This window comes from Ovis canadensis, chromosome 3, assembly GCF_042477335.2.
Source record: "Ovis canadensis isolate MfBH-ARS-UI-01 breed Bighorn chromosome 3, ARS-UI_OviCan_v2, whole genome shotgun sequence".
NCBI lineage: Eukaryota > Metazoa > Chordata > Mammalia > Artiodactyla > Bovidae > Ovis > Ovis canadensis.
Window position 1 is genome coordinate 92,054,945 of NC_091247.1, and position 26,423 is coordinate 92,081,367.

Below are 26,423 nucleotides of genomic sequence, written 5' to 3' on the forward strand. Positions count from 1 at the left end.
GATTTCCTTTTTTATGACTGTTAGTGTTTGCCTTATGTATTGAAGTGCTCCTATGCTGGGTGCATAAATGTTTATAATTGTTACACCTTCTCCCTAGATTGATCCCTTGATCATTATGTCGTGTCCTTCCTTGTCTCTTGTATTACTAATGGTCTTTATTTTAAAGTCTGTTTTGCCTGATTTGACTGTTGCTACTCCAGCTTTCTTTTGAGTTCCATTTGCATGGAATATCTTTTTCCACCCCCTCACGGTTAGTCTGTATATGTCCCTAAATCTGAAGTGGGTGTCTTGTAGACATCATATAATGGGTCTTGCTTTTGTATCCATTCAGCCAGTCTATGTTTTTTGTTTGAAGTATTTAATCTATTCACATTGAAGATAATTATATGTATGTTCTTATTACCATTTTCTTAATTGTTTCGGGCTTGTTATTATAGGTCTTTTTTCTTGTGTTTCCCACCTAGAGAAGTTCCTTTAGCGTTTGCTGTAAAGCTGGTTTGGTGGTGCTGAATTATTTTAACTTTTGCATATCTGTAAAGCTTTTAGTTTCTCCATTGAATTTGAATGATATCCTTGCTGGGTAGAGTAATCTTGATGGTAGGTTTTTCACTTTCATCACTTTAAATATATCTTGCCAGTTCTTTCTGGCCTGATATCCTTTCCCATATTAAGGAAGTTTTCCACCTATAATCTCTTCAAATATTTCCTCAGACTCTCTTTTTCTTCTGAAACCCCTATAATTCAAAGATTGGTGCATTTAATGTTGTCCCAGAGGTCTCTGAGACCGTCCTCATTTCTTTTCATTGTTTTTTCATTACTCTGCTCATTGACAGTTATTTCCACCATTCTGTTTTCCAGCTCACTTATTTGTTCTTCGCCTCAGTTATTCTGTTGTTGATTCCTTCTAGTGTATTTTTCAGTTCAGTTAATGTGTTTTTCATCACCATTTGTTTGTTCTTTACTTCTTCTAGGTCCTTGTAAACATTTCTTATATTTTCTCAATCTGTGCCTCCATTCTATTTCTGAGTTAATGGATCATCTTTCTTAATATTACTCTGAATTCTTTTTCAGGTAGGTTGCCTCTTTCCTCTTCTTTTATTTGTTCTTATAGGTTTTTAGCTTGCTCCTTCATTTGTAACATATTTCTCTGTCATCTCATTTTGGTTGATGGGTTGGGCTGTGTTCCTGTCTTAATGATTGCTTGGCCTGAGGTGTCCAGCACTGGAGTTTGGAGGCAGTCGGTGGAACTGGGTCTTGGTGCTGAGATGCGGACCTTTGGAAGAGCTCACATGGATTCATATTTCTTAGGGTTGAAGTACTCTGTAAGTTCAGCAGCTTGGACTTGGTGCTCCTACCACAGGGCCTTGGACCAGAAAGAAGGCTGAGTGCCAAAAAAATAGATGCTTTTGAACTGTGGTGTTGGAGAAGACTCTTGAGAGTCCCTTGGACTGCAAGGAGATCCAACCAGTCCATCCTAAAGAAGATCAGTCCTGGGTGTTCTTTGGAAGGACTGATGCTGAAGCTAAAGCTCAGATACTTTGACCACCTGATGCAAACAGCCAACTCATTAGAAAGACCCTGATGCTTGGAAAGATTGAAGGGAGGAGGAGAAGGGGGCAACAGAGGATGAGATGGTTGGATGGCATCACTGACTCAATGGACATGAGTTTGAGCAAGCCCAGGGAGATGGTGAAGGACAGGGAAGCCTGGCCTGCTGCAGTCCATGGGATCGCAAAGAGTCGAACATGACCGAGTGACTGAACAACCACCACCACCACCACAGGTGCTTAGGCCCAAGCCCTGACCTTTTAGGAGATGAGAACTTCACGTCCTCCTATTCTGCCATCTTGACCGTTGGTATCAGAAACTTATTTTGAGCAGTTACCTGAAAATTGTTTCCTTGTGTGGAAAGTTATCCTATTTCTGATTCTTTCCATTCAGGCAGATTCGTTTTATTTTCCCATAAATTGTGTGTTTGCATTTGGTATCAAATTATCCAGATTGGGTAGTAGTAACTGGTTGGTTGTAACCCAAAGAAACATTAAAAAAAAAAAAATTTAGTTGCAGTTGGGAGAAAATAACAAGTCCTGGTTATTTATGCATTAAAGAAGTATTGTGGACTCAATGTTAAGCATTTGTGCCACTTTAGCTTCTTGCCTTTTATGATTCTGGTTCATGTTTCCTAATTAGAGCACTTGACCCTGGTGTTAGAGGGTAAATGTGGTGTATCTCCTTAGGGCCTCCATTTAAATCACAGGTAGGAGCATGGGAGTTTTGAAATTACTATGGCTATTGTATTGTCATTTAGTTTATTACATTCACATAAATTTTTGGACTAAGAAGATGTTAGAGTTTGTTTATCATCCAGTTTTTATGAATCTTGAATTTATTTTCCTTTGTCATCAGGGTTGTTTGAGTGGAAAAGCTGGTGAGGCATTGATTGAAGTGAGAGGTTAGAAACACTATTAAAAATAAACATGTATATTTTAAGGAATAGTGGATCACTTATGGATTCAGTGAGCTACAAGGGAAACCCTCAAGTAGTTTAGAGACAAACATTCATGCATTTTTATATTGCTAATTTATAGATTATGTGACTTATTTATGCAGTGGAGACAGTTCGTCACCAAGGGTCTGTTATGTTAGCTGTGTTCGTTCATATACTCCTTCATGCAGCGTGTTCTTGCACGCATTAATGCTTTATGGCAGTGGTCCCGCATAGTGTGTATCACAGTCACTGCAGAGCTGGCTAAAAGCTTGTTAAAAGCTGTAGGTACCATCCCCAGAGACTGTGGTGACATAGTGATCTCTCTTTAAAATAAACACATTGGATGATTCTGGTCTGTAGACCACTTTTTGACTATTATAGGAGAAAGAATTATTGTTACTAAAAGGTTAAAAAAAATACCTCATTACTTAAAAAGATTTAATGGCAGGAGAATGTGAAAGTATTTATGACTGTGAGTGATTTAAAACTTAAGCATTAAAAAAAAAAAAAAAAAACTTAAGCATAATACAACATAATAGGCTTGGTTTTGAATTTGACCTGTCTCCTGTAAAGGCCAGTAGATGGTAGTTGTTTCATAAACTTCAGTAATGGATAACTTGTGACTGGGTGTAATGGGTAGCTTGGGCACAATAAAGGGTAAAAATGGTGGAGACCTAGTATATGCTGAAGAGATCAAGAAGAGATAGAGTGAATACATGGAAGAATTGTGTAGAAAAGATCTTAATGAGCTGGATTACTACGATGGTGTGGTTAGTCACTCAGAGCCGGACATTCTGGAGTGCGAAGTCAAGTGGGCCTTAAGAAGCACTGCTGTTAATAAAGCTAGTGGTGTGATGAAATTCCAGCAGAACCATTCAAAGCCCCAAAGATGATGCCATCGAGGTTTTGCATTCACTATGTCAGCAAATCTGGAAGACTCAGGAGTGGCTGCAGAATGGGAAAAGGTCAGTCCTCATCCCAGTTCCCAAGAAGGGTAGTAACAAAGAATGGCTCACCATCGAACAATTGTGCTCATCTCCCATGCTAATAAATCTTGCATGCTAGGCTATTCATCATTACGCGAACCAATGGCTTCCAGATGTCCAAACTGGGTTTAGAGACGGAAGAACTAGAGATCAAATTGCTAACATTCACTGGGTTAAAGAGAAGGCAAGGGAATTTCAGAAAAACATCTATCTCTGTTTCATTGACTGCACTAAAGCCTTGTGTGGATCATGACAAACTGTGGAAAGCTCTTAAGAGAGTTGGGAATACCAGACCATCTTACCTGTCTCCTGAGAAGCCTGTATGTGGATCAAGAAGCAACAGTTAGTTTGGGAACGCATGTAAGAATTAAAGATTTTAAAATTTTAAAAATAAAAAACTAAAAAAAAAAAAAAAAAAGAAGCAACAGTTAGAATTCTGTATGGAACAACTAATTGGTTCAAGATCAAGAAAGGAGTATGACAGGGCTGTCTGTTGTCACCCTGTTTGTTTAACCTGTACACCGAGCACATAATGAGAAATGCTGAACTGAGTGAGTTACAAGCCGAATCAAGATAAGCAGGAGAAACATCAACAATCTAAGATATGTGGATGATACCACTCTTAATTGCAGAAAGCAAAGAGGAACTGAAGAGCCTCTTGATGAGGGTGAAGGAGGAGAGTGAAAGAGCTGGCTTAAGACTAAGTATTAAAAAACTAAGATCATGTCATCTAGCCCCATTACTGCATGGCAAATGGAAGGGGAAAAGGTAGAAGTAGTGAGATTTCCTTTTCTTGGGCTCTAAAATCTCTGTGGATGGTGACTACAGCCTTGAAAACAGAAAACGATTGCTTCTTGGCAGGAAAGCAATGACAAAGCTAGACAGTATTTTGAAAAGCAAGAGACATTACTTTGCTGACCAAGGTCCGTATAGTGAAGGGTATGGTCTTCCCACTGGTCATGTACGGTTGTGAGAGCTGGACCATAAAGAAGGCAGAGCACTGAAGAATTGATACCTTTGAGCCGTGGTGCTAGAGAAGATTCCTGAAAGTCCCTTGGACAGCAAGGAGATCAAACCAGTCAATCTTATGGGAGATCAACCCTGATTATTTACTGGAACGACTGATGCTGAAGCTGAAGCTCCAGTGTTTAGGTCATCTGATGTGCACAGACAAATAATTGGAAAAGCCCCTGATGCTGGGAAAGATCAAGGGCAGAAGGAGAAGAGGGCATCAGAGGATGAGATGGCTGGACGGCATCACCGATGCAATGAACATGAACTTGGGCAAACTTTGGGAGATGGTGAGGGACAGGGAGGCCTGCCTTGCTGCAGTCCATGGGGTTGCAAAGAGTTGGACTCAACTGGGTGACTGAACAGCAGCAACAACTGTAAAGGCCAATAGATAGTAATTGTTTGCTAAACCTTCAGTATTCCTGCCAGTCACAAGTTACCCATTATTAACACCATGTTGCTATTCCATGGTCTAAGTAGAAAATACGTATCTTAAGAGTCAATATATATATATTTTAGTCATTTTAATTGCTTTGAAGAAATACAATGATTTATTTTGAAATGCCAAATATAATTGAGGTCAGGCATTAAATTTTGATTTTTATCAAATGAGAGAAATGAGGTGAGGGTATGGTAAAACAGGTGTTGTTCATGCATGGTGCGTAATTATGAAGGGATGCAATTTTGGATAACAATTTTAATACATGTTTTGAAATCTTAAAAAGATTCACATTGATTTACATGGTAATTCCATTCTGAGAGTCTCCAAAGGAGATTATTTAAAATATGAAAATAGAGATATGTGTTATAGAATTATTTATAATTGCACAAAAACTTGGAAAAAATCTAAACATATTAGAGTAATATTTAAGGAAACCAGTGATCCATTTACACAAAGAAATCTTATTTAACTATAAAATGTTAAAGTGTCCATAATATAGGAAAATACTTATGTATTGTTATGTAAATAAAAGCAGTTTACAGAATTGTCTGTCATTTTAAAGATTAGCAGGAAAGTTGGAAAATATTAATTTTGGTGTCTTTTATAATTATAAGATTATTGTTTTACCCTTGTCTTTATATGTGTTCCCCCATATTTTTTTTTATAATGAAGAAATAGCAGATATAAATCAATATGTTGATGTTTAAAGAGAGTTGAGGTCAGACACTATAACCAGGTACTCTCAAGGAGTTCAGTGGCAGCATTTGATAAGGATAGGGAATTTGTTTATAAATAGATTCAGAATAGTGATTCCAAGTTAATAGACTGTTAAAGGAATCAGTGCTGAACCCATTTTTCAGATTATGGTTTTGTAAATCACCTCAAGGGAGGAGTACACGGTGATGCTTCAAATTTTAAATCCCTTTTAGGTATGAAATCCAGTGGAATTGGTATTAACCATATGAAAATTTTTGAAAGACTAGATGAGTGGGCAGGAATGTGGTTAAGTGATAGCCACTTAGCCAGATATGAGTTGGATGGTATGCACTGAAGATTGTTCACTGGATAGTTATTTGCCCTGATGAATTGTATTCTGAACTACAGAGTTTAGCAAAAATTACAAACAAATTCTTATGTTTGTAATTTTAGTGGGTAATAAGGAATCCAAGATATTTGGATTTAGTCTGACCCTTTGAGGTTTATATCAAGGAGAACAATAATTTTCTTTACAACAAGATTGTTTCTGTGTTTTTGGTTTGCTATGTACTGCTCTGGATGGGCTTGGGGTCAGATTCAGTCAGACAGTTCTTGTGTTCCCAAGGGCATGTTACTTTCTGTGTGAGGAGTCTTGTCATAGATACATAAAAACAAATAGCATCCCTTGAGATGTATCTAAAAATAAGATACTTAGTTTTGTAAAAAGCATAGCAATAAATTCTAAGTATATGATCAAGGTAAGACAACAGTAAGGAGGGAAAGGATTTGCGGAGAACTGCTGAAATGTTCCTTTTTAAATTAAATGAGATGATTATGTTCAGGAAGCCTTTTGAGAAACAGTTTTGGTTACAGCTAGTCTTTGATGATTTTTTTTACTGTTATCCATTGAAATAAAAATACCAGAATATTGTGGAGAGTGTGGTTTTCATAGTGCTACTATATTTCATTGATTTAAAGATATAGATTTCCCCATATTTTAATATTTCTGAAATTGAAATGTGTTTTGCAGTCAGTGGCATCTTTAAATCATTGTCAGTTGTGAAATGGTTATCACTGCCTACATATACCCAAACTCAATAATTAATCCTGTTGGTATGACTAGATAATGCAACCCATTGGTGTTTCAGGTAACATATCATTTAAGGAAGAGATGAACAGGTCTGTGTTGTCTTCTGAAACCTGTTAGTTGCACTTTCTGGTGATACCTTTTGGTTTGGTAACATCAGGAAAGGTGTAGCATCACAACTTGAACAATGTGTGTCCGTTGCTTGAACGAGAATTCTGAGGCAGTAGAGGAGCATTTTAAAAAGAAATATCACATCACTACTTCCTTAAATGGTACAGAGGATGATATTATGGAAAAGCAGGGTCATTGATGACTGAGTTAAAAAGAAATTTAGAAATCAGATTGTGAATATGAAGAAAATTTTAAGAATATTTTGAATTCATTTTGCTTTTGTTTTACATAAATAAACATGAGTGCTATGAACATTCATATCTAAATTAAGAACTTTTTCAATAAACGTAACAATTCTGAGAAAGGAAACAATTTTATTTTTGACAAGTAATAAGCTTGAATACAATGCACATCACCAGCTGTCTAAGAGATTGCAAAGACCTAAAGAACACTTATCCTTTTATACAGCTAAGCGGATAAAATCCATTACATGCATATTCTTAGGATAAATAATAAGTAGTGCTCAAGAAAGAAGACTTGACAGCAACATTTGTCACACATAGTTCATTCTAAATTCGCTTGGTAATCAGGGTGACCGTAATGTATTAGCTAATTGCTTTATCCCAGGACAAATAAACTTATGTATTTTTATGACAGGAGGTAATTTAGCAACTTGGGGCTAGGTGACCCTCTGAAGTTAGACTCCTATCCTTGATGATCACATTTCAAAGAGATGGCTACTGGGTCCTTGAGAAAGATGGTCCGGAGTTGCTGGTTAGAGGCTTGTTTAGCTTGTCTTTTTTCTTAATTAAAAAAATTTAAATTTGCATGCCGATGATAATTATCTCATACAAAGGGACAAGTTAGGGCCAGAGAAAAGGATAGTTGGAAGAGCAGAGTCTTTGAGAAAGGAAGACAAATTGGGACCCAGTGCAGAAGTAGTTTGTTTTTCTTTTGATAGGAGCAGGAAAAGAGGAGGAGGAGGTAGTTCTCTTCTGAGTTTAGGGTGACTAACATTCAGGTTTGCCTGGGACTGAGAGAGTTCCCAGGACACCAGACTTCCAGTGCTAAAACTGGTGAAGTCCTGAGCAAACCAGGGTGGTTGGGTATTCTGCTGCTGCTTGTTTTTCCTTAACAAATTGAAAAGGTTGATCATCTGCTGGGAATGGGAAAGGGATGACGGTTTAAGATAAAAGGAGAAGCTATGTGAAGTAATTCTTTATCTTAAAGATGAAGGAGCAAATTCCCTAGTCGTTGTGGTATGATTTCTGGGCTTTGTCTCCTAAGGGTCTACTGAAATTTATGAACATAATTTCAAAGTTCTTATGGTTGTGTTTCTTTACAGTCTTATTCAGCTGTTCAGGTGGAGGTGCTGTGTTAGGTGGAATGCTGGTTTTTAACTATGATTTGACTATGATGGAGGAAGAGAGGAGCAAAGGAGGAGGCCACAGGCAAGGAAATGATTATAGTGATGGATCATCAAATCTCAGGATAGATATAGAAGTGGAGAAGAGAGGATGAAGAATAGTTGGCAAAATGACTCCAACAGACTTTTAGAAGTGAACTGGAATAATAGGAAGTGAAGAGAGTGGGATGCCTGAACCTGAGATTTTTGAGGTGGTATAGTTCCTGGTTTGGATAAGGCAATGGCACCCGACTCTGGTACTCTTGCCTGGAAAACCCCATGGATGGAGGAGCCTGGTAGGCTACAGTCCATGGGGTCGCTAAGAGTTGGACACAACTGAGCGACTTCCCTTTCACTTTTCACTTTCATGCGTTGGAGAAGGAAATGGCAACCCACTCCAGTGTTCTTGCCTGGAAAATCCCAGGGATGGGGGAGCCTGGTGGGCTGCCGTCTCTGGGGTAGCACAGAGTTGGACACGACTGAAGCAACTTAGCAGCAGCAGTTCCTGATTATTGATATAATATGGGAATAGGGGCTGGAGTGGATGGCAGAAACAATCATTGAGTATTGTAATGATCACACTATAGATGTGATTTTAGTGATTAAGGCAGGTTTTGGTGCTCCAGAAATATTCAGTTATTTTCTTTTCATATACTGTTGTTTTCTGTTTGCTGTTTTATTTTGTTTGATCAGTACCTTGGTTTGAGGAGGTGGTGGTGGTCTTGAACGAAGGTGATTGTAAATAAATAAGTAGATGGATTAAAGCAAATATTGTTTAATCAGTACTTGTCTTTATCATACGGCTTGCTCCTGGAAACTTTATAATTGGTTAAGTTTCACACATTAACATCTAAAACGATGATCCACTGCCCATTAAGCTATTTTAGTCCCAAATAAGCTCAGGGAGAACTTTGTGTCATGTATGGTTACTGTATTGCTTTGCTCACTCCAGTTTACCTCTTTCTCTTTTTATAGGACCGCAGCTGAATGCCCAGCTAGAAGGTTGGCTTTCACAAGTACAGTCTACAAAAAGACCTGCTAGAGCCATTATTGCACCGTAAGTTTAAGGGGTCTTTACCCAGAATCTTTCATGTGTTGATTTTTAGTAAAGGATGAATGTCTATGGATTGAATTAAAAATTAAAAATCAAATGCTGTGTTGAAACGAAGAAGTTATATTCACTAAATTTCATGATTGCTGTGGCTTTCACTTTAACTCAAGGGTAAAGTAATTGGCTATTTTCTCAGATGCAGAAGTTTCAAATTTTATTTTTGGTAATAAAACTGACTTTTAAAACAGTTAAACATTAGTTGAAGCAGTTTAAACATTAGGTAAGCTTGGTGATTGCAGTAGTATTTGGTACAAATGAGTAAGTTCTATTTTAAACATTAAAAAGATTGACTTTAATCACATAATTTTAGACTTACAAATAAAAGTGTATTAAACACAATGTGGTGCAATATGGACTAGCAGCCAGGATTTTAGAGGATGGGTAGATTTTTTTAAAATGAAGGCAGCCTATTGCCTATTAGAAGGCAAGCTGTTGTCTGTGTTAGAGGATTTTTTCAGAATTACAAGCTAACAAACACAGTTAACTGTTTGTATGGTATGAATTCAGTTAATTTTGATTTGGTAAATGTTGGCGTTTCTGCTATTTTTCTCTCACAGCAGCATCTTTTATGTGACTTCTCGAGTTCAGGTTGGTAACTTGATAAATAATTAATAGTGAAAATAATAATAGTAACCACTTATTAAACACTATGAGAATTAAACAAGTAAATACACATAAAGAACTTACATTAATGTTGGGCACATAATAAGTATTATATAAATGTTACCTATTTTATGTGCCAAACATTTAGTTAATGAGATCTAAGTTGATCTCATTTAAAAGATTCAGGAAGTTGACTACACTGCTTACCAACTGTGTGACATACAAGTTATTTAATCTCTTGTGCCTTTGTCTTATTGGTAAAATTAGAATCATGATATTACCTTCATATAGTTTTTCTAACGATTAAATGAGCTAATCTTTATAAAACTTTTAGCATAATGACTTGCTATTACTTATTTTGTCACTCAGCAGATGTCTATCAGGCTAAATACTGGATGCTCTTCTTTGTGCTGCTCTTTGAATAAATTGAAATCACCACTCATAGTGCTTGCCTTTTAGTATTTGGGGAATGCAGACAGTAAATAATGATGCTGTGTCGAGTGCTGTTGGGCACTAAGAAAAATAAAGCAGATAAAAGGATTGAGAGTGACAGCATGGGTTGGGAGTTGCTAGTTTATATAGAATAATAAGAAAAACTCTCCCTGTTAAGTAGCAATTGAGCCTAAGTGATGTGAGAGAGGAGTTGTGCAGATACCCAGGAAAGAGCGTTCAGGTTGAGAAGCAGCAAGGACAGAGGCTCTGGGGCAGAATACGCTTAGTGTGTTTGAGGAAAGGCAAGGCCCGCGTAGCTGGAGAGGCATGTGTGTGTGGAAGAGCAGTGGCTGAGATTGGCAGTGGGGGCTTGAGTATGGGGAGGCTTCGTAGGAGACCATGAAAGCTGTGGTTTTCATTCCAAGTTATATGGCAAGTAAGGAGAAGCTTTAAGCAGAAAAGTAATACCATCTGACTTAGGTTTGCAGGGGATTATTCTTGCTGTGGTCTAGACTTTTTGTTTTGTGGAGGCGAGGAGTCTGTTTAGGAGGCTTATTACTCTAGTACTGAAAAGAGATGACGTAACGGCTTTGATTGGGAGTTCTAGTGGCAGAGGTGATGAGAAACAGTATATTCTGGGTATTTTTGAGGCTAATAAAATAGAAGAAAAAGTAATGGATGACATAAGTTCTGGCTTGCGAAATTGAAAGGATGGAATTGTGTTTATATTAATTAAAGGAAAAAGAAGGGTAGAGGTGGGGAGTGAAATTTTAAGTGTGTGTAAAGAATCTAACATTTTATTCTCCCTGTGGTAATGTTGAGATGCCTACTAGATATCCAAGTGGGGATTTCAAATGGGCAGCTAAATATGTGAATCTGCAGTACAGGGAACAAGGGCTAGGCTATGTTGGGATATCACACTTAACACAGTTAAGTGTGTAACTTATCATTTAAAGTCTTTAGTTGCCTAGGGAGTAAAACAGGAGAAATTCAAAGACTAAGCCCTTAGGCAAGCTAGCTTTATTTAGAGGTCAGGATGAAGATGAATATCTGCAAAGGAGATTTTGAAGGAGGACGAGGGAGGAAGGAGGAAAACCAAGAGTGAGTGATGTTTCTGGGAAGTAAAAGGATGGAAATGTGTCAGGGAGGAGAAGATCAGGTGTGTCAAATTCTGCCAGTAGGTCAAATAAGATGCAGACTGATAATTGATAATTGGATACTGTGGAGATTGCTGGTTATTTCAGTAAGAACAGTTTCTGTGGAGTGGTAGGGATGAAAGCACAGTTGGAGTGGGTTCAAGAAAGAATCAAGGAGGGAAATGAAGACAGTGAATATAGACAGTTTTTTTTTGGAGAAATTTTGCTATAAATCAAGGAAATAGGGCAATGGGAATATGGTGTCAATGTAAAGTGAGAGTTATTAAAGTGTTTATAATGTTGACACAATCCAGGAGAGAAAAATTGATGCAAGGATAAGCTGGGAAGTTTGTATAAGTGAGATCCTTGGTTGGGTGAGAAACGATAGATTAATAATCATCTTTTTATAGTATCTCATAATATATGTTCTATTGTCATTCCCATTTCTATGCTGATACTTGACTATTATGGTATACTAACTTCCTAGATAAAACCTGTTCTAAATGTGGGAACTGAACTGAAGCAACATAAAATTAAAATGAGGTTAGTTATTCATGAAAAACTAGCTATGCTTGTTGCCTTCTTGTAGTTAGTTTTAAATTGAAATCTTTGGAAGTAGCCTGGGAAATGAGATATTTGGGCCTGAGTTACAAATACTTTGATTTGTAAAAAAGTTCTAAGTTACCTGAGGTTTCAAAATGAATATTGAAAATAGTTTTGGCTTTGGTGTGCATGTTTCTGCCATATAGTGACTTTGTAGTTTATATATAAATAATTTCTACTTTGTTAATATATGAAAACTTTAAATATAGTTAAGTTCATCTTACTATATGGTTTCCAGAGGCAACTTTTCCAGAGTTACCTTTCTTTTTTTTAAGGTAGAAAAGCAGTAACAAATATTTTATTGTTGAATAGGCACAAGAACTTTCCAGGTGGCTCAGTTGCAAAGAATCCTCCTGCCAGTGCAGGAGACACGGGAGACTTGGGTTTGATCCCTGGGTTGGGAAGATCCCCTGGAGGAGTAAATGGCAACTTGCTTCAGTATTCTTGCTGGAAAAATCTAACAGACAGAAGAGCCTGGGTATGGCTAAAGTCTGTGGGGTCACAGAGTTGGACATGACACAGGCACAGAAAGGTCTTTGTAAGAACATACTTATATAGTAATTAGACAACTTAAAATTTTAACATTTCTGTATTTATTTAAAATAAGAAACGTATTTTTAAAATGTTATAAATTCTAGCTCTCTGGGACCACCTTTTCTTAGATTGTGCCTTCATAAGAATAAATCATACAAGGGGAACCTTAAAAAAACAAACCCAGAACCTAAGTAGCACACTTTCAAAAATGCTTAAACAGTAGGTCCTTTTTATCTTGATGTAGATTAAATAGAATAATGTCATTTATTATTGACATTATTAGAAGAATAAATATTGACCCATAAACGAACTGTTGATCAGTCATAAAGAATTCTAATCTGTATGACATATAAGCAGGCGCATTTGGGAGAAGGATTAAAAACATTTGAGTAAAAAATATCCTTATCCTTTGATTGAAACAGAACTACAGGTTCCTTAAGGCAGAGGAGACAGTATGTGGCCCAGGGATATATATTGAAATGATCTCATGAACTAGGAGTTCCAAAAGCCTTCCTGCCATGACTGCCAGATACTTTGATGCCAGAATTGTTTATCTTGCAATATTTTTGAATAATTCAGCAACCGTTAAAATGGAGCTGTATTGGTATACATCACTTAAGAAACCTCTTACTGAATATAAAAATATAAGCCAGTGATTGTAGAAGGGGCTTAATTTGTATGATGAAACCATATTTTGCTGTAAAGCATAGAACCTGCCTCCAATACAGGAGACATAAGAGACTCAGGTTCGATCCCTGAGTCAGAAAGATCCCCTGGAGGAGGGCATGGCAACCCACTCCAGTATTCTTGCCTGGAGAATCCCATGGACAGAGGAGCCTGGTGGGCTACAGTCCATAGTTGCAAAGAGTCTGGCACTATTGAAGTGACTTAGCATGCATGCACACACAATGACTATTGAAGGCTCCCACCATACATTTACAATAGAGTTTGATTTTTTTTAAAAAAAGTGTTTGGCTACACACATGGCATATTCTACATTGACAGCATAGAGTCTTACCCACTAGACCACCAGAAAAGTCTGTTAGTTTGATTTCTTAGTGGCTAATCTAGTAGGAATAGTATGGAATAAAGGATACTTTTACTTTTCATTCTGTACCTTTTTTCATTGTTTGACTTTTTTTTTTTTTTTTTACTGTGGACATGTATTACCTTTAGTATAAAAACCAGTTTGAAAGCCAAGAAACATTTACATAGAAGACCAAGTTGTATATAGTGAAGCATACTTATAGAGCTCCTACCAGTGTATATCATGAGATAGTGAATCTTCATAAATTATCTAGTTAATTTAATTTCCTAAAGATATGCAGTCCTTGTTAATATTAAGTGGCAGGTTATTCATGGCAGTATGTCAAATCATATATACTCCAGCAGTAAAAGAAACTCAGTATGCAACATTGTGGTTAGCTTATTCTTACTTGACTTTTTAGCTCATAACACTGTTTACTTAATATTTGTGAGGTTCCAATTATAAAAATAAAATATCCTGAATAATGGCTGTTTTACCTGGACATTTTTGGGGTATAACAATCTACTGATATTTTTTATTGAAGCAGGAATCTTTAGGGCCATTGAGCCATGCCTATGAAAGAAAAGAATACAAAGTTAGGTGCAGCAGAATAAAATTGAGAGGGCAGTATGGAGATTGCTGCTTCTGTGAACTGTTTGGGGCCAGTTGTCCCCCAGCTTGATCCTGTATGCTCACAGGTGTTATTTTTTTATTGTTTTTTCAAATTTTTGTTGGTGTATAGTTAATTTACAATGTTGTGTTAGTTTCAGGTGTATAGTAAAGTGAATCAGTCATATATATATATATATATTCACTTTTTTTTTTCAAAGATTCTTTTCCCATGAAGGTCATTACAGAGAATTGTGTAGAGTTCCCTGTGCTCTGCAACAGGTTGTTATTAGCTGTCTATTTTATATGTAGTAATGTGTGTGTTCACAGAGGTTTTTAACTTTAGATTCTAGGTTTGTAGATCATAACTTAAGGTTGCAAACTTTTCTTAAATCTCTTAGAAAGGAGATCTCATTTCATCTGGTCCAGTCTTCTCATTTCATCTAGTGCGGTCTTTATTTTGCATTTTTTGCTGCTGTTCAGTAGAACTAGGACTACTAGATTCTGACTTTGTTGAAGTCAAATAAGTGTTCTTTTATGATTCCCTATATCCTCTTTGATGAAAAGCCTTTCAGAATATTTGTAGACTCTTGGCATTCACGGTTGATACAAGTGAAAGTTCATGTAGCGATTGGTAATGTTCCTGATGTAGGAATTTAAATTATATCACACAGCAAGGTCGCTGTATGGAAAACTGTCACTTAACCAGTGAATGATCATGGACAGTGGCATTGCATCCTCATTTAATAGCAGCTCTGTAAAGGGCACGAATTCTGGTAGGTTAGGAACTGGACTTGCTGATATAAAGGGTCTGCTGTGTAGATGTAAAGGGAGAAACGAAAGTACTCTGCATTAGAAGAAGGATCAGTTTTTAGAGGCATAGCTCTAGCCTAATGACAAATTATAGATATTAGAGTATAATTCTGTATTTGTTTTCATGAGAAGTTACATTAAGAATCAGAGTGACCTGTAACTGCTAGCAAGGATGTCTTTGTATTAAGGATTTTACAAACTTTAAAAAGACTGGCTTGGACACACTTTTATGGCGCATCGTTAAGTATCTGTAGAGCGCAAGTGTTCATTGCTCTTCTGGCGGTCATGCACAAAAGAAAATAACGTAGTCATTCCCTTAGCAAAGCTTTTTACATGCCTGTAGAATTAGATTCTGTCAGCAAGAGAAAGGTATAGGGACAGAGGATCACCGGTGAGAATTGATGATGATTACTACAACTTTATTCTTTACCATGTATCTGGGCCAGGATAAAGGAAGGTAATAGAAATTCTTTTCTTTTACTGTGATCTTAGTCCTTGCATACAAGTAGAGTTCCTCACTATGGGGGATAAGAGGGATGGTATACTCAATGATTTTTAAAAAAAAGATACACTTCAATGTATTCTTTATCCAGGTTAAGACTCCTCTCTCTTTGCCACTATTTTATCTTTCATTCAAGCATACTTTTAAGCCTTCAGCTTCAGAAAGGACTAAAACCATGATATCTGAGTTCTTATTATGAAACAAGTTTACCTTAGTTAATCATGTTATTAAAGCTATCACCCTTCCCTGTAGTCTTACAGGATATATGATTCTGGAATTAGTCTTCAGTAGTTAGGACATTTACTTTTCCAACTCCACGGACTCTTCCCCCTTTTCCTTCAAATACGTACAGGTCTCTCTCGGTGGTTAAGAATGGGTTCTGGAGCTCTACTGCCTGGCTTTGAATCCTGGAGTACCACTTACTATCTGTATGACCTTGAGCAAGTTTCTTAACCTTTCTTTAGTTTCTTCACCTATAGAAAGAGAAAAATAGTAACTCCTATCTCAGAGAGTTGTTAGGATTAAAAGAAATGCTTTGAGTTAACATAGAAGATTGCCTGACATGTGGTAAGCGCTTAGTAGATGTTAGTTACCACTGTTAATCATAACTGTCTTCTTTTTCTTCTTCCTACTTGGTCACTAAGATATGTCAGTTTTTCTTTTTAGACTCGAGTGCATTGATTTCTCATTTCCCTGTGACACTGACACCATTCTAGACCATGACATTACTACCTCAAATTGCAGTTTCCAAGAGAGCTTCATGTAACACTTCTGTCCCTAATGTCCTTTGTGCTTGTTTTTCAGTACACGATAACAGTTTCACATGGTCACTTCCCTGCTCAAAAGCATACATCAGTTTTTCAGAAACTTGTTTTATCAAGTCCAGACTTGATAATGAGTCAGTCTCATTCTGTCTTAGTACTACTCTCTTATTGCATTCAGGCCAATTTCATATTTTCTCATTTACATCATACATTCGGACATTTGCTCATGTTTTTCCTTCAACCTTTATTCCCTTCCCTTCCCTTGCTATTTCTGTCCTACCTGTTCTTCAAGAATCTAGTGTTTCTAAGAAGTCCGGCACTTAAGAACCCATACACTTATGGTGAATTAACGTATGACAAAGGAGGCATGATTATACAATGGAGAAAAGAAAGCCTTTTCAATAAATGGTGCTGGGAAAACTGGACAGCTACATGTAAAAAAGTGAAACCATTCTTTAACTCTGTATATAAAAATAAGCTCAAAATGGATTAAAGGCCTAAATGTGAGACCAGACACTATAAAACTCCTAGAGGAAAACAGGCAGAATACTCTCTGACATAAATTGCAGCAATATCTCTTTCAGTGTATCTCCCAGAGTAATGGAAATAAAAGAAATAAATAAACGAACACGGGACCTATTTAAATTCAAAAGCTTTTGCACAGCAAAGGAGACCATAAACAATATGAAAAGACAGCCCACAGAATGGGAGAAAATATTTGCAAATGATTTGATTGACAAGGGATTAGTCTCCAAAATCTACAAATAGCTTATGTGCCTCAGTATCAACAAAACACACAGCCCAATCAAAAAAAAGGGCAGAAGACCTAAATAGATATTTCTCCAAAGAAGACATACGGATGGCCAAGAGGTATATGAAAAGATGTTCAGCTGGGAGAAGGGATAGTTAGGGAGTTTGGGATTAATATGTACACACTGCTATATTAAAAATGGTTAGCCAACACGGATCTACTATACAGCACATGCAACTTTGCTCAGTGTTCTGTGGCAGCTTGGATAGGAGGGAAGTTTGGGGAAGAACCGATACATGTATGTGTATGGCTGAGTCATTTTGCTGTGCATCTGAAACATCACAACATTGTCAATCAGCTATGTTGTTGTTTAATCGCTGAGTTGTGATAAAAAGTTAAAATATGTATAAGCTTTAGAAGTAACAGCATTGGTAAAATCGGGAGAGACTCAGAAAGACAGGTTGATTTAGAGATTGGAGCATAGATTGGGGTTCAGGGCCTTTAAATTCACGAAGAGCAAGTAGTAACTAAGGTCTGAAAAGCAGATCTAAGAAGAAAGGACCAGTTTAAGATATAAGAATTGAGAAGTGGAGGAATGTGAAGTGAGTGACAACTAAGAGCAAAGCAGTGTTGAAAATCTGAATGTCATTCAAGTTTGAGACAGACCGGGACAGGTCTGGATGGATCAGATGAATTTTAAGGTCCACATGGCAGGGCAAGATAGTGTATTTCTGAATTGATTGGAAGGAGCCAGTAATGTTAAGATGAGGAACAGGTGTTAAGAATCTGAAGCAGTTGGTATTGGTGTCTTGGGCATGGAAAGATGGGGGTTATAATTGGATCAAATAGAGCCTCTGGTTAGTCTAGAGTATCAAGATTAATACAGGATGACAGCAAAACTGAATTTGCTAAACCATAGGACAACTTACATTACCTTCTGGCTAAGGTTAGAACTGGGTTGTGAGAATATTGCTATACTGAGGCAGCTTGATAGGCTTCCTTGACAGAGATGTGAGAATGGAGTGACCACCATTACTCTGATTAGTAAAGTCTTCAGTGATTACAGTGTGCTTAGCATATGTCCCATGTTACTTTAGTCCTAATTAAGCAAGCACATTGCTATCTTGTATGACTGTGACTGACTTATGTGACTCTCTTTTTCTGTGTTTAGTTAAGATGAGTACCATTTTTAAAACAGCTCTATTGGGGTATGATTAACATTCAGCTGCATCTAAAGTGTACAGTTTTATATGTAAGTTTGAAATATGTATATGCCTGTGAAATCATTACCACAATTAAGACAGTGAACATACTCCTCATTTTCAGAAGTTTCCTTGTGCCTTCTTTACCGCTCTGCCCTTCTCCCCACCCTCTTACATCCACTGATTTCCTTTCTGTCACTATAGTTTTTATTTTTTAGAATTATTTATTTTTTTAATGTAAGTGTAGCTGATTTACAGTATTGGGTTAGTCTCTGCTCTACAGCTTAAGTGACTCGGTTTTACACACAGATATGTATATATTCTTTTTCAAAATTAAACATTTTTAATTATGGAATTATTTAAATGGAATCATAATATGAAACTTTTGTCTGTATTCTCTCATTCAGCATATTTATTTTTCTTTATTTTGCCATTCCTTTTTTTTAAGCATAATTATTTTGAGTGTGTCAATAGTTTGTTCCTTTTTTATTGCTGGGAAGTTACTTTGTTGTATGGATATATTTTAATTTGTTTATCAGTTCATCTTTTGAGGGATAGTTGACTGTTTCTGTTTTTGGCTATTGCAAATAAAAATGGGATGAATATTGGAGTATAAATCTTTGTGTGCACATAATGCTTTTTTTTTTTAAGGAGTGGAATAGCTGGCAGGAGTTATATAGCAGAAGTATGCTTAGCTTTTTTTTTTTTTAAGACATTGCCAAACCATTTTTTCCAGAGTAGTTGTACCGCTTTGCATTTCCACAAGTACAGACTGAGTTTCGCTTCTGCATCCTTGCCACACTTGGTATGGCCACTCATTTTATTTTAGCTTATTCTAGTGGGTGTTTAGTGGTAGCTCATTGTTTTCATTTGCCTCTCCTTAATGACTAACCGATGTAGAGCCTTCTCTTGTATGCTTTTTGCCATCCCATGTGTTCTTTTTGAAAGTATCTGTTCACATCTTTTTCTATTTAAAAATTCTAAAAAATCTTAATAAAATATACATAACATAAAATTTACCATTTTAAGGATTTTTTAGCCATTTGTATAGTAGTGTTAAGTGCATTCACATTGTTGTACAACCAGTCTTCAGAATTCTTTTTGTCTTGTAAAATAGTTACCTGTGTCTTTTTAAAGCATTAGGTTGTTTTGAAATTTCTTTGTATATCAGATATAAATCTTATATCAGATATTTGCTTTTTCTTTATATATTTAGAGATAAATCCTTTATCAGGTATATGCTTTACAAATATTTGCTCCCAGCCTGTGTTTTTTCTTTTCAGTTTACTGTGCGTCTTGAAATTAGCCACGATAGGAATGATTTACTCCACATTAATAGGCAGACTGCTACAAATCAGGACTTTGTTTTATGTTGATTATATGTCTATACTCAAAGAAAGAAATGGGGAAAGGTTAATAATGCAGATTAAACTTTGTGTTATGTCTGTAGCTTTACAGTTGTGACTAGCACAAAGAAACGAGGAAGAAAATATGTTTTTCATTATTTGAAAAACTACTGTCTAATAAACAAAAGGCATTTTTCAAGTTGTTGAATGAGTGAAATTCAGACATATGTCTTCACTGTTTCACTCTTGCACTTGCAGTCATTATTTGGCTAATGATTAAAGAGGTCAGCTAAAATCAGGGAAAGCATTCTGGGACAATCAATTGCCTGTGTGGAATTTGCAGTAAAGGATGTTACATATTTTTTCATTGTTTGGAAATTGTGTGATATATATCTTTTTATTTCAGTAAAATTTATAATAAGCTTCTGTACATGTGTATACATTTTTCCCCCCCTGCAGAGCCATTTGTTAAACATTTACTGCCCACACACTAGAAGCATTAAAGAAAATATTTCTAGACTCACATAACTTGAGTCAAGAAAGAAAATTGATGTTCTGAAACGTAGTCATTGTATGGGTGATCAGAGAACTAATGTAAAGCTAAGACCAGAGGGTGAGAAGGATAGAATGCGTAATAGTGAGAGAAAATGAAAGGGCATGATACATAAAAGGCCAGGTCAGTTCTCTTACCTCTACGTATGCAGAGGGACATGAGCTGTTTCTTATAGGGTATTTGTTTTGCTCTGATTTGACTTGCTTTTAATCTTATCATTTTGTGTATGTAATGGTCTGTTGATGATATTGAACAGGAATGTTAAAAACTCGTATATTATTATTAGTGTTACATTGCGTGTTAAGTCGCTTCAGTTGTGTCCAACTCTTTGTGACCTTATGGACTATAGCCTGCCAGGCTCCTCTGTCCCTGGAATTCTCCAGGCAAGAATACTGGAGTGGGTTGCAGTGCCCTTCTCCAGGGGATCCCAACCCATGGACTGAACCTGAGTCTCTTTCATCTCCTGCGTTAGCAGTCGGATTCTTTACCACTGACTCCACCTGGGAAGCCCCTTAGTGTTACATTAGCAACTTCAAATAAGCCTAGAAAATTTTAAATCTAATTTTCCTTCAGATAAAAAAAAAAATTACAAAATACTTTTTAACATTTAAAATTGGAACACAGCACAATCATGTGTTCCTTGTGCTATTCTATAAGTTGCATCATTCCCTACATTGCTTTTTAATCTATACACATAATTCTGTTATGTTTACCATAATTACTATATTTCTTTCAGAAGTTATTTTTCTCCCAGAATGATTTGCTTTTGAATCTGATCATTAAGTTAAACATTTTTTTGTTTTGTAGCCATGCAGGGTATACGTACTGTGGGTCTTGTGCTGCTCATGCTTACAAACAAGTGGATCCATCTATTACGTAAGTAATATAGCTAGATTCCATTTTGATTAGGTGGTTGGAGATTATATCATACTTGCTTTGTCACTGAAGTAATTTGTTTTACATATTTATTATATATTTGATTTCATTAAGAATTTGACTTTTTATCAATTTGGTTATAACATGTAGGTTACAAAAAGCTTTAATACTGTTTTTCATTATCTGAGCATTTGGTTATTACCTTCCCTTTGATGGTAAAATATTTAGTTCTGGAAATGTTAGACGGTTAATACACTATTGTGATTTTGTAAGAAATATATATTTGGTCATTCAGAGGATCAAAATATATTTCACATATATATTTAGTCTTCTTCCATAGTTCCCCAAACTGTTGGACTTGCCTAAGTGGTAACATTGACAAAAAAGCTGTTTCTTGTATGTTAATAAAGTGACTTTTGGACCCCCACCTAAGACCGGGGACTGGTTGCCAGAATATTCAACCTGTGTTTAGAAGGTTGGAATTTTCATTCCCACTTCCTGACCTCCTCTGGGGAGGGGAGAGGGCCTGGAGGTTGAATCAGTCATTATCTTGATTAAAAGCCCCAAAGGGCAGGCTTTGGTTTGGAGAGCTTCTGGGTTGGTGAACATTTGGAGATTTAGGGAGAGTGACCTGCCTGGAGAGGGCATGGAAATTCCTGGCTCTTTCCCCTTACCTTGCCCTTTGCATCTCTTCCATCTGGCTGTTACTGAGTTACATCTTTCTATAATAAACCAATGATCTAGTAAGTGAAATGTTTTTCTGAGTTTTGTGAGCCGCTTTAGCAAATAAATTGAACCCAAGGAGGGGGTCCTGGGAAGTAATCAGCCTGTCATAAGTACAGGTAATAACCTGGACTTAATTGGCATCTGAATTGAAATTCAAGGAGGTGGTTGTTGGAATCTCTAATCTGTAAAGCCTAAGTGACAACCTGGGCTTGCAACTGGCATCTGAGGTGGGAGATGGCTGTGGGGACATTCTTGTAGGACTGAACCCTTAACCTGTAGAATCTGATGTTGTCTCAAGGTAGATATTGTCAGAGCTGAGTGTGCCCCTCCTGCCTCCATGAATGCACTCAGTGATAAGTGGGTCCAGGAACATTACCAGTTAAATAGTTTGCTTTTTAAAATTTTCTTTGAAAACCTGGAGTCAAACACTTTTTTAAAGAAAAATCCAAAGCCGTTTTTCTATTTTAATCACTTTATAATTGAGAATTTTTTATTGTACTTGTTAAATTCTGGTTAATGAATGAAGAATAATTTCTCATTGACAGGAAAAGGTATCTGAATTGTTTTAGAATCTGACAGTGAATTTAATATGGTGTTTGAAGTGTATTATCTCATAATAATTTAATGACAGCTCTGAAATTAGCTTAAAAAAATCTTCCTGGCAAATTGAGACTGAGTCATATAGTACTCTATAAAATGAGAAAGTTGTGAACTTTAAAAGCTTAGTATACCACTCTCTAAAATAAGAAATTTGTGAAAGTTCGAAAATTTCTGCTGGAAAATTTTAATTCTGTCAGATGTTGATTGATTGGTTAGACCTGTACTAGCATAGATGAAGTATAATCATTCGTGGTGAGATGTAGAAGTAACTTACAGTAGCCATGAGTTTAAAAAGAGAATCTCACCCTCAGCCTGCTTCCTTGCCTTTGAGCAGTTTGTTCAAATTGTTAAAAAAGCTGCTCTCTTTGGTTTTTATGTAGTATGTTTGTCCTGCACACTTTATCAGGCCTTTATTGAAAGTTATTTTTAGTAAATTTTTAATAATAAATTATTAAAGACTATAATATTGCCAGATGATTTGAGGCGCATCTTTAACAGATATTTCATAATACATATTTAATGTATACTTTTAACTTGTTTCATGAATAAGGGTGAAGTAGAAATTAGATTGTAAAGCTTTTTAGAAACGTCCTTTATTTGACCCTGGTCTATAAACCATCTGTAATCAAGTCTAGTTCATATGACAACCTTTTCCAAACGTTTTCCGGTTTGGCAGAATTTTTTTGATGATGATACGTACTGAAAGGGTACCCCAGAATTAATTTGGCCTAGGAGTACATAGAGAGTCTATATTGATATAAGTGGAAATTGTGTGTATAAGCTGATGGACAGTAAGAATGGAAGGGAAAAAATGGTAAAAAGGAAAGAGAATAAAAGGTAAAAAGGAAGGACTGAGGAGGCAATGATAAAGGCAATCAGTAAAAAGAAAGACAAATGATGGGTAATGTAAGTGATCACCTTACTCTTGTAATTAGTATATTGGAATTGAATTCTGAATAAATAAATTTGAAGGTCTGAGTGTTGAAAATGATCATTGACAGTCATAGTTTTATTCTCTTGAAAGTGGCTCTCCCTGAGATTTGCAATGTCTTCAGAGTCCTTTGAGAAGATAGAGAACACATGCTTTTGGGAATAATAAGTATAGAGAAAAAATAACAGCCCAAGAGAGAAGCTTGAACTTGATACACTGGCTTCCATTCTTTCTTTCCCGTTTTCTACATGTCCACCAGGATCATCTTTTGTGCGTGGGCTTTGAATAGATCTTTTACCTTGGCATGATTTTTTGATATCTTACATGAACATTTAGAAAATACTTGTTCACTGAGTTAAGCAGGTCTTTCAAATGTTGACATTTCATCATACAATGTAAAAAAAATTTGTTAATATCACCATCAATTTCATTAGAAATATTTTTAATTATTGGGAAGCTGTCAATCTCACAGTGATACAAGTTTTACATAAGTCCTAACTTTCACTTAAAAGTTTCAGTTTTATCATTGGCAACAAATATGTCAAATGTTTTCTATGAAGTCAGGCTCATTTTGTTTGTTTTCTAGAAAATTTCTGCCAGTTAGCCAAGTTGGAATAACCACAATTTCTCTGCAGTCATTTTTTGAACTGAAAATTGTGTTCCATGGGGAAAATGTCTGCTTTAGCTCATAACTCAAAAGCACACAAATGCTTTTTCCTTGAGACATGCTTCTGTATGTTGCAGAGGTGCTTTGTGCATTTATTACCTCAAATTGAATACATTTTGTCATACAGCATATTTTAATAAAACTGTATTCAGAGTTCAGCATTTAATGAAATGAAACTGGCTTTAAAAAAACAGCTTAAGTGAAGATGAAGAATACATAACTACTAGTACATTTTTATTCCATTATCTTTATTGTAGCCAGCAGTTTACACAGTCCCACTTTTGTACCACAAGTGCAAATTTAACACATTGCAAAGGCAGATAACTTCTTTGTATTATTATGAAAATAGTTTTGATTTTGTGAACTCTTTGAAAGGGTATTGAGGAATCCACAGTTCGCACTTTGAGAACTGCTATAATTCAAGGTGATTGGATTTATATTGTGGATAGGGTATTGGAGACATCTCTGGGGAGATGATCTTTAAGCCAGCAAAAGAAGCAATTAATGTGAAAAAGCTTTGAAATAGGCAGAGGTATCCTTGTCATCAGGGCACTGCAAAGACCAGTGTGCATAAAGTACTGTGATCTAAGTGGGAGAGAATCACACTGGAGGGACTGGTTCATTTGAGACTTTAGAACCTGTTTTAAGGATTTTGGATTTTATCCTCTGACCATGAAAATGAAAAACCTTTGAAAGACATTTTAAGTGGGAGAGTGATATGATCTGATTCATATTTTAGAAAGAGTACTCTGGGCCTTTAAGGAATTTTAAAAATGATACATTAAGTTCTTTCCCATATTTATAGTTGCAAAGTCTTTTCCTATTACTGAAACTTTAAAAACTGAAACTCAGGATGTTACTTAAATAGTAACTTGATTTTAATTTGGATCATTCAGAAAACCTTGCAGGGCAGAAAGAGAGCCAAAAGGAACCTTCTTTGGGGCCACATGACATTTTATTTTTCAGTTAAAATATCTCCGCTTACTATGAAACATTAAAAAAATTACTTGTGTTCCATTATTTAGTATAAATAGTTGACTATTTATGAGAACATGCACTTAATTAACTCGTGTGTTGAGTGCACAGACTGCTGTTAGTAACTCCACAAATGTGGATTCTGGAGGTATAATTATATGTAAACTACATTATTTCCTGAAAGAATGCTTACTGATTTTTTTTTCCTATTTTTTCATATTAAAGGTTTCTTTCATATGTATGGTAACAGTGATTATATGCAGATATTTTAAAAGTAACCCCTTTATGACAAAGCACTTTGTAATTAATTAAAGGGAGAGAAAGTGGCATTACTTCCAAAGCTTATATTATCCATTTCTCTCCAAAATATGTGTATGGCTTAGGTGTTTATGGGCCTAGTGGTCTAGGGGGGAAGAAAGAGAAAAAATGCTATTTTTCATTTATGCTGTTAATTGTCTTTTAGCATATAGCTGACACAGAGATTCAGTCTGAGATTAGTACCCATTCAGTGTGCATTTTGTTTTTCCTTCTTTTCAACAATACCTAGCCTTTTTTGGGTTTGTTTTTGGGTATATCACTTTTAAGGATTTTGTAATGGTGGGACTTAAATCTTTTTTTCCCTGGTCTCTCTCTTAACTAAATGCAGAACTTCACTATGTTGCTTTCGGGTGAGTTTCAACCTTTGGGGTACCCAGCTGGATAATTCAGACTGATGGGAGCTCTTTTCCGCACTAGGCTTTATCTTTTCATCTCGGTTGAGTCTGACGAAAACGCAAGCAAGATGAATAGCCACGTATTAAATTAGAGGAAGCAGTTAGGCTTTCTGACCTCGGGTCTTTATTTCTGAAGTAATACTCATCTTTTAGTCACTGTCAGAAGAACCTTGTTACACTTACCTATGAAATATATCTGTGCCTCAATTGATATTATAAAAGTCATTTCATGTTTTAATTATCCTGAATTTCCAGGAGTGCTCTGATTTTAAGTATTCTAGTCTTCTTTTCTTAAAAATACATTCCTCAATCATAAAAATGCTTTTCTTTTCTTACTTAGCTCTTAATTCATACTGGGTTGGCCAAAAAGTTTGTTAGAGTTTTCTGCTTGTGTCCTGTGGAAAAATCTGAAGGAATTTTTTTGCCAACCCAATATAGTACCTTGTCCTTAAGCAAGTTTCCTAAACACTCAGATATACCATTATTTATGTCTCACATTAGACTTTAATTTTAAAAAGTGTGGTGTTATTTACATGCCATTAAGGTATGAAAACATAGTGGTATCTTTTTGTTCATTTAGGAATCTGTGGATTTGAATTTTTTTTTCCTTAAACGTTATTGATTTGCTCATAGAGATGATGACAGGAAGTGAGTATTAGCAGGGGAGGTGAGAAAAGGGATTATGTTTCTGACTAGAAATGCTTTGTGGTCTTACATGTCTGC

At 36.1% G+C, this 26,423-nt stretch overlaps 1 protein-coding gene across 4 annotated transcripts in view; it reads left to right on the plus strand.

Annotated features, from left to right (window-relative positions):
- Positions 1-26,423, plus strand: part of MEMO1 (mediator of cell motility 1) — a 111,328-nt gene that overhangs the window by 40,192 nt on the left and 44,713 nt on the right. For 3 of the 4 annotated variants that reach the window (XR_011255753.1, XM_069583627.1, XM_069583626.1), the window contains exons 3-4: positions 9,202-9,283; positions 21,020-21,088. Coding sequence is in view for 3 of the 4 variants with exons in the window: in XM_069583627.1 (XP_069439728.1) it covers positions 9,202-9,283; positions 21,020-21,088 (151 nt within the window). In the remaining variant the exon portion in view is untranslated. The remainder of the gene's footprint in view (positions 1-9,201; positions 9,284-21,019; positions 21,089-26,423) is intronic. The other variant, XM_069583628.1, reaches the window with a different exon arrangement.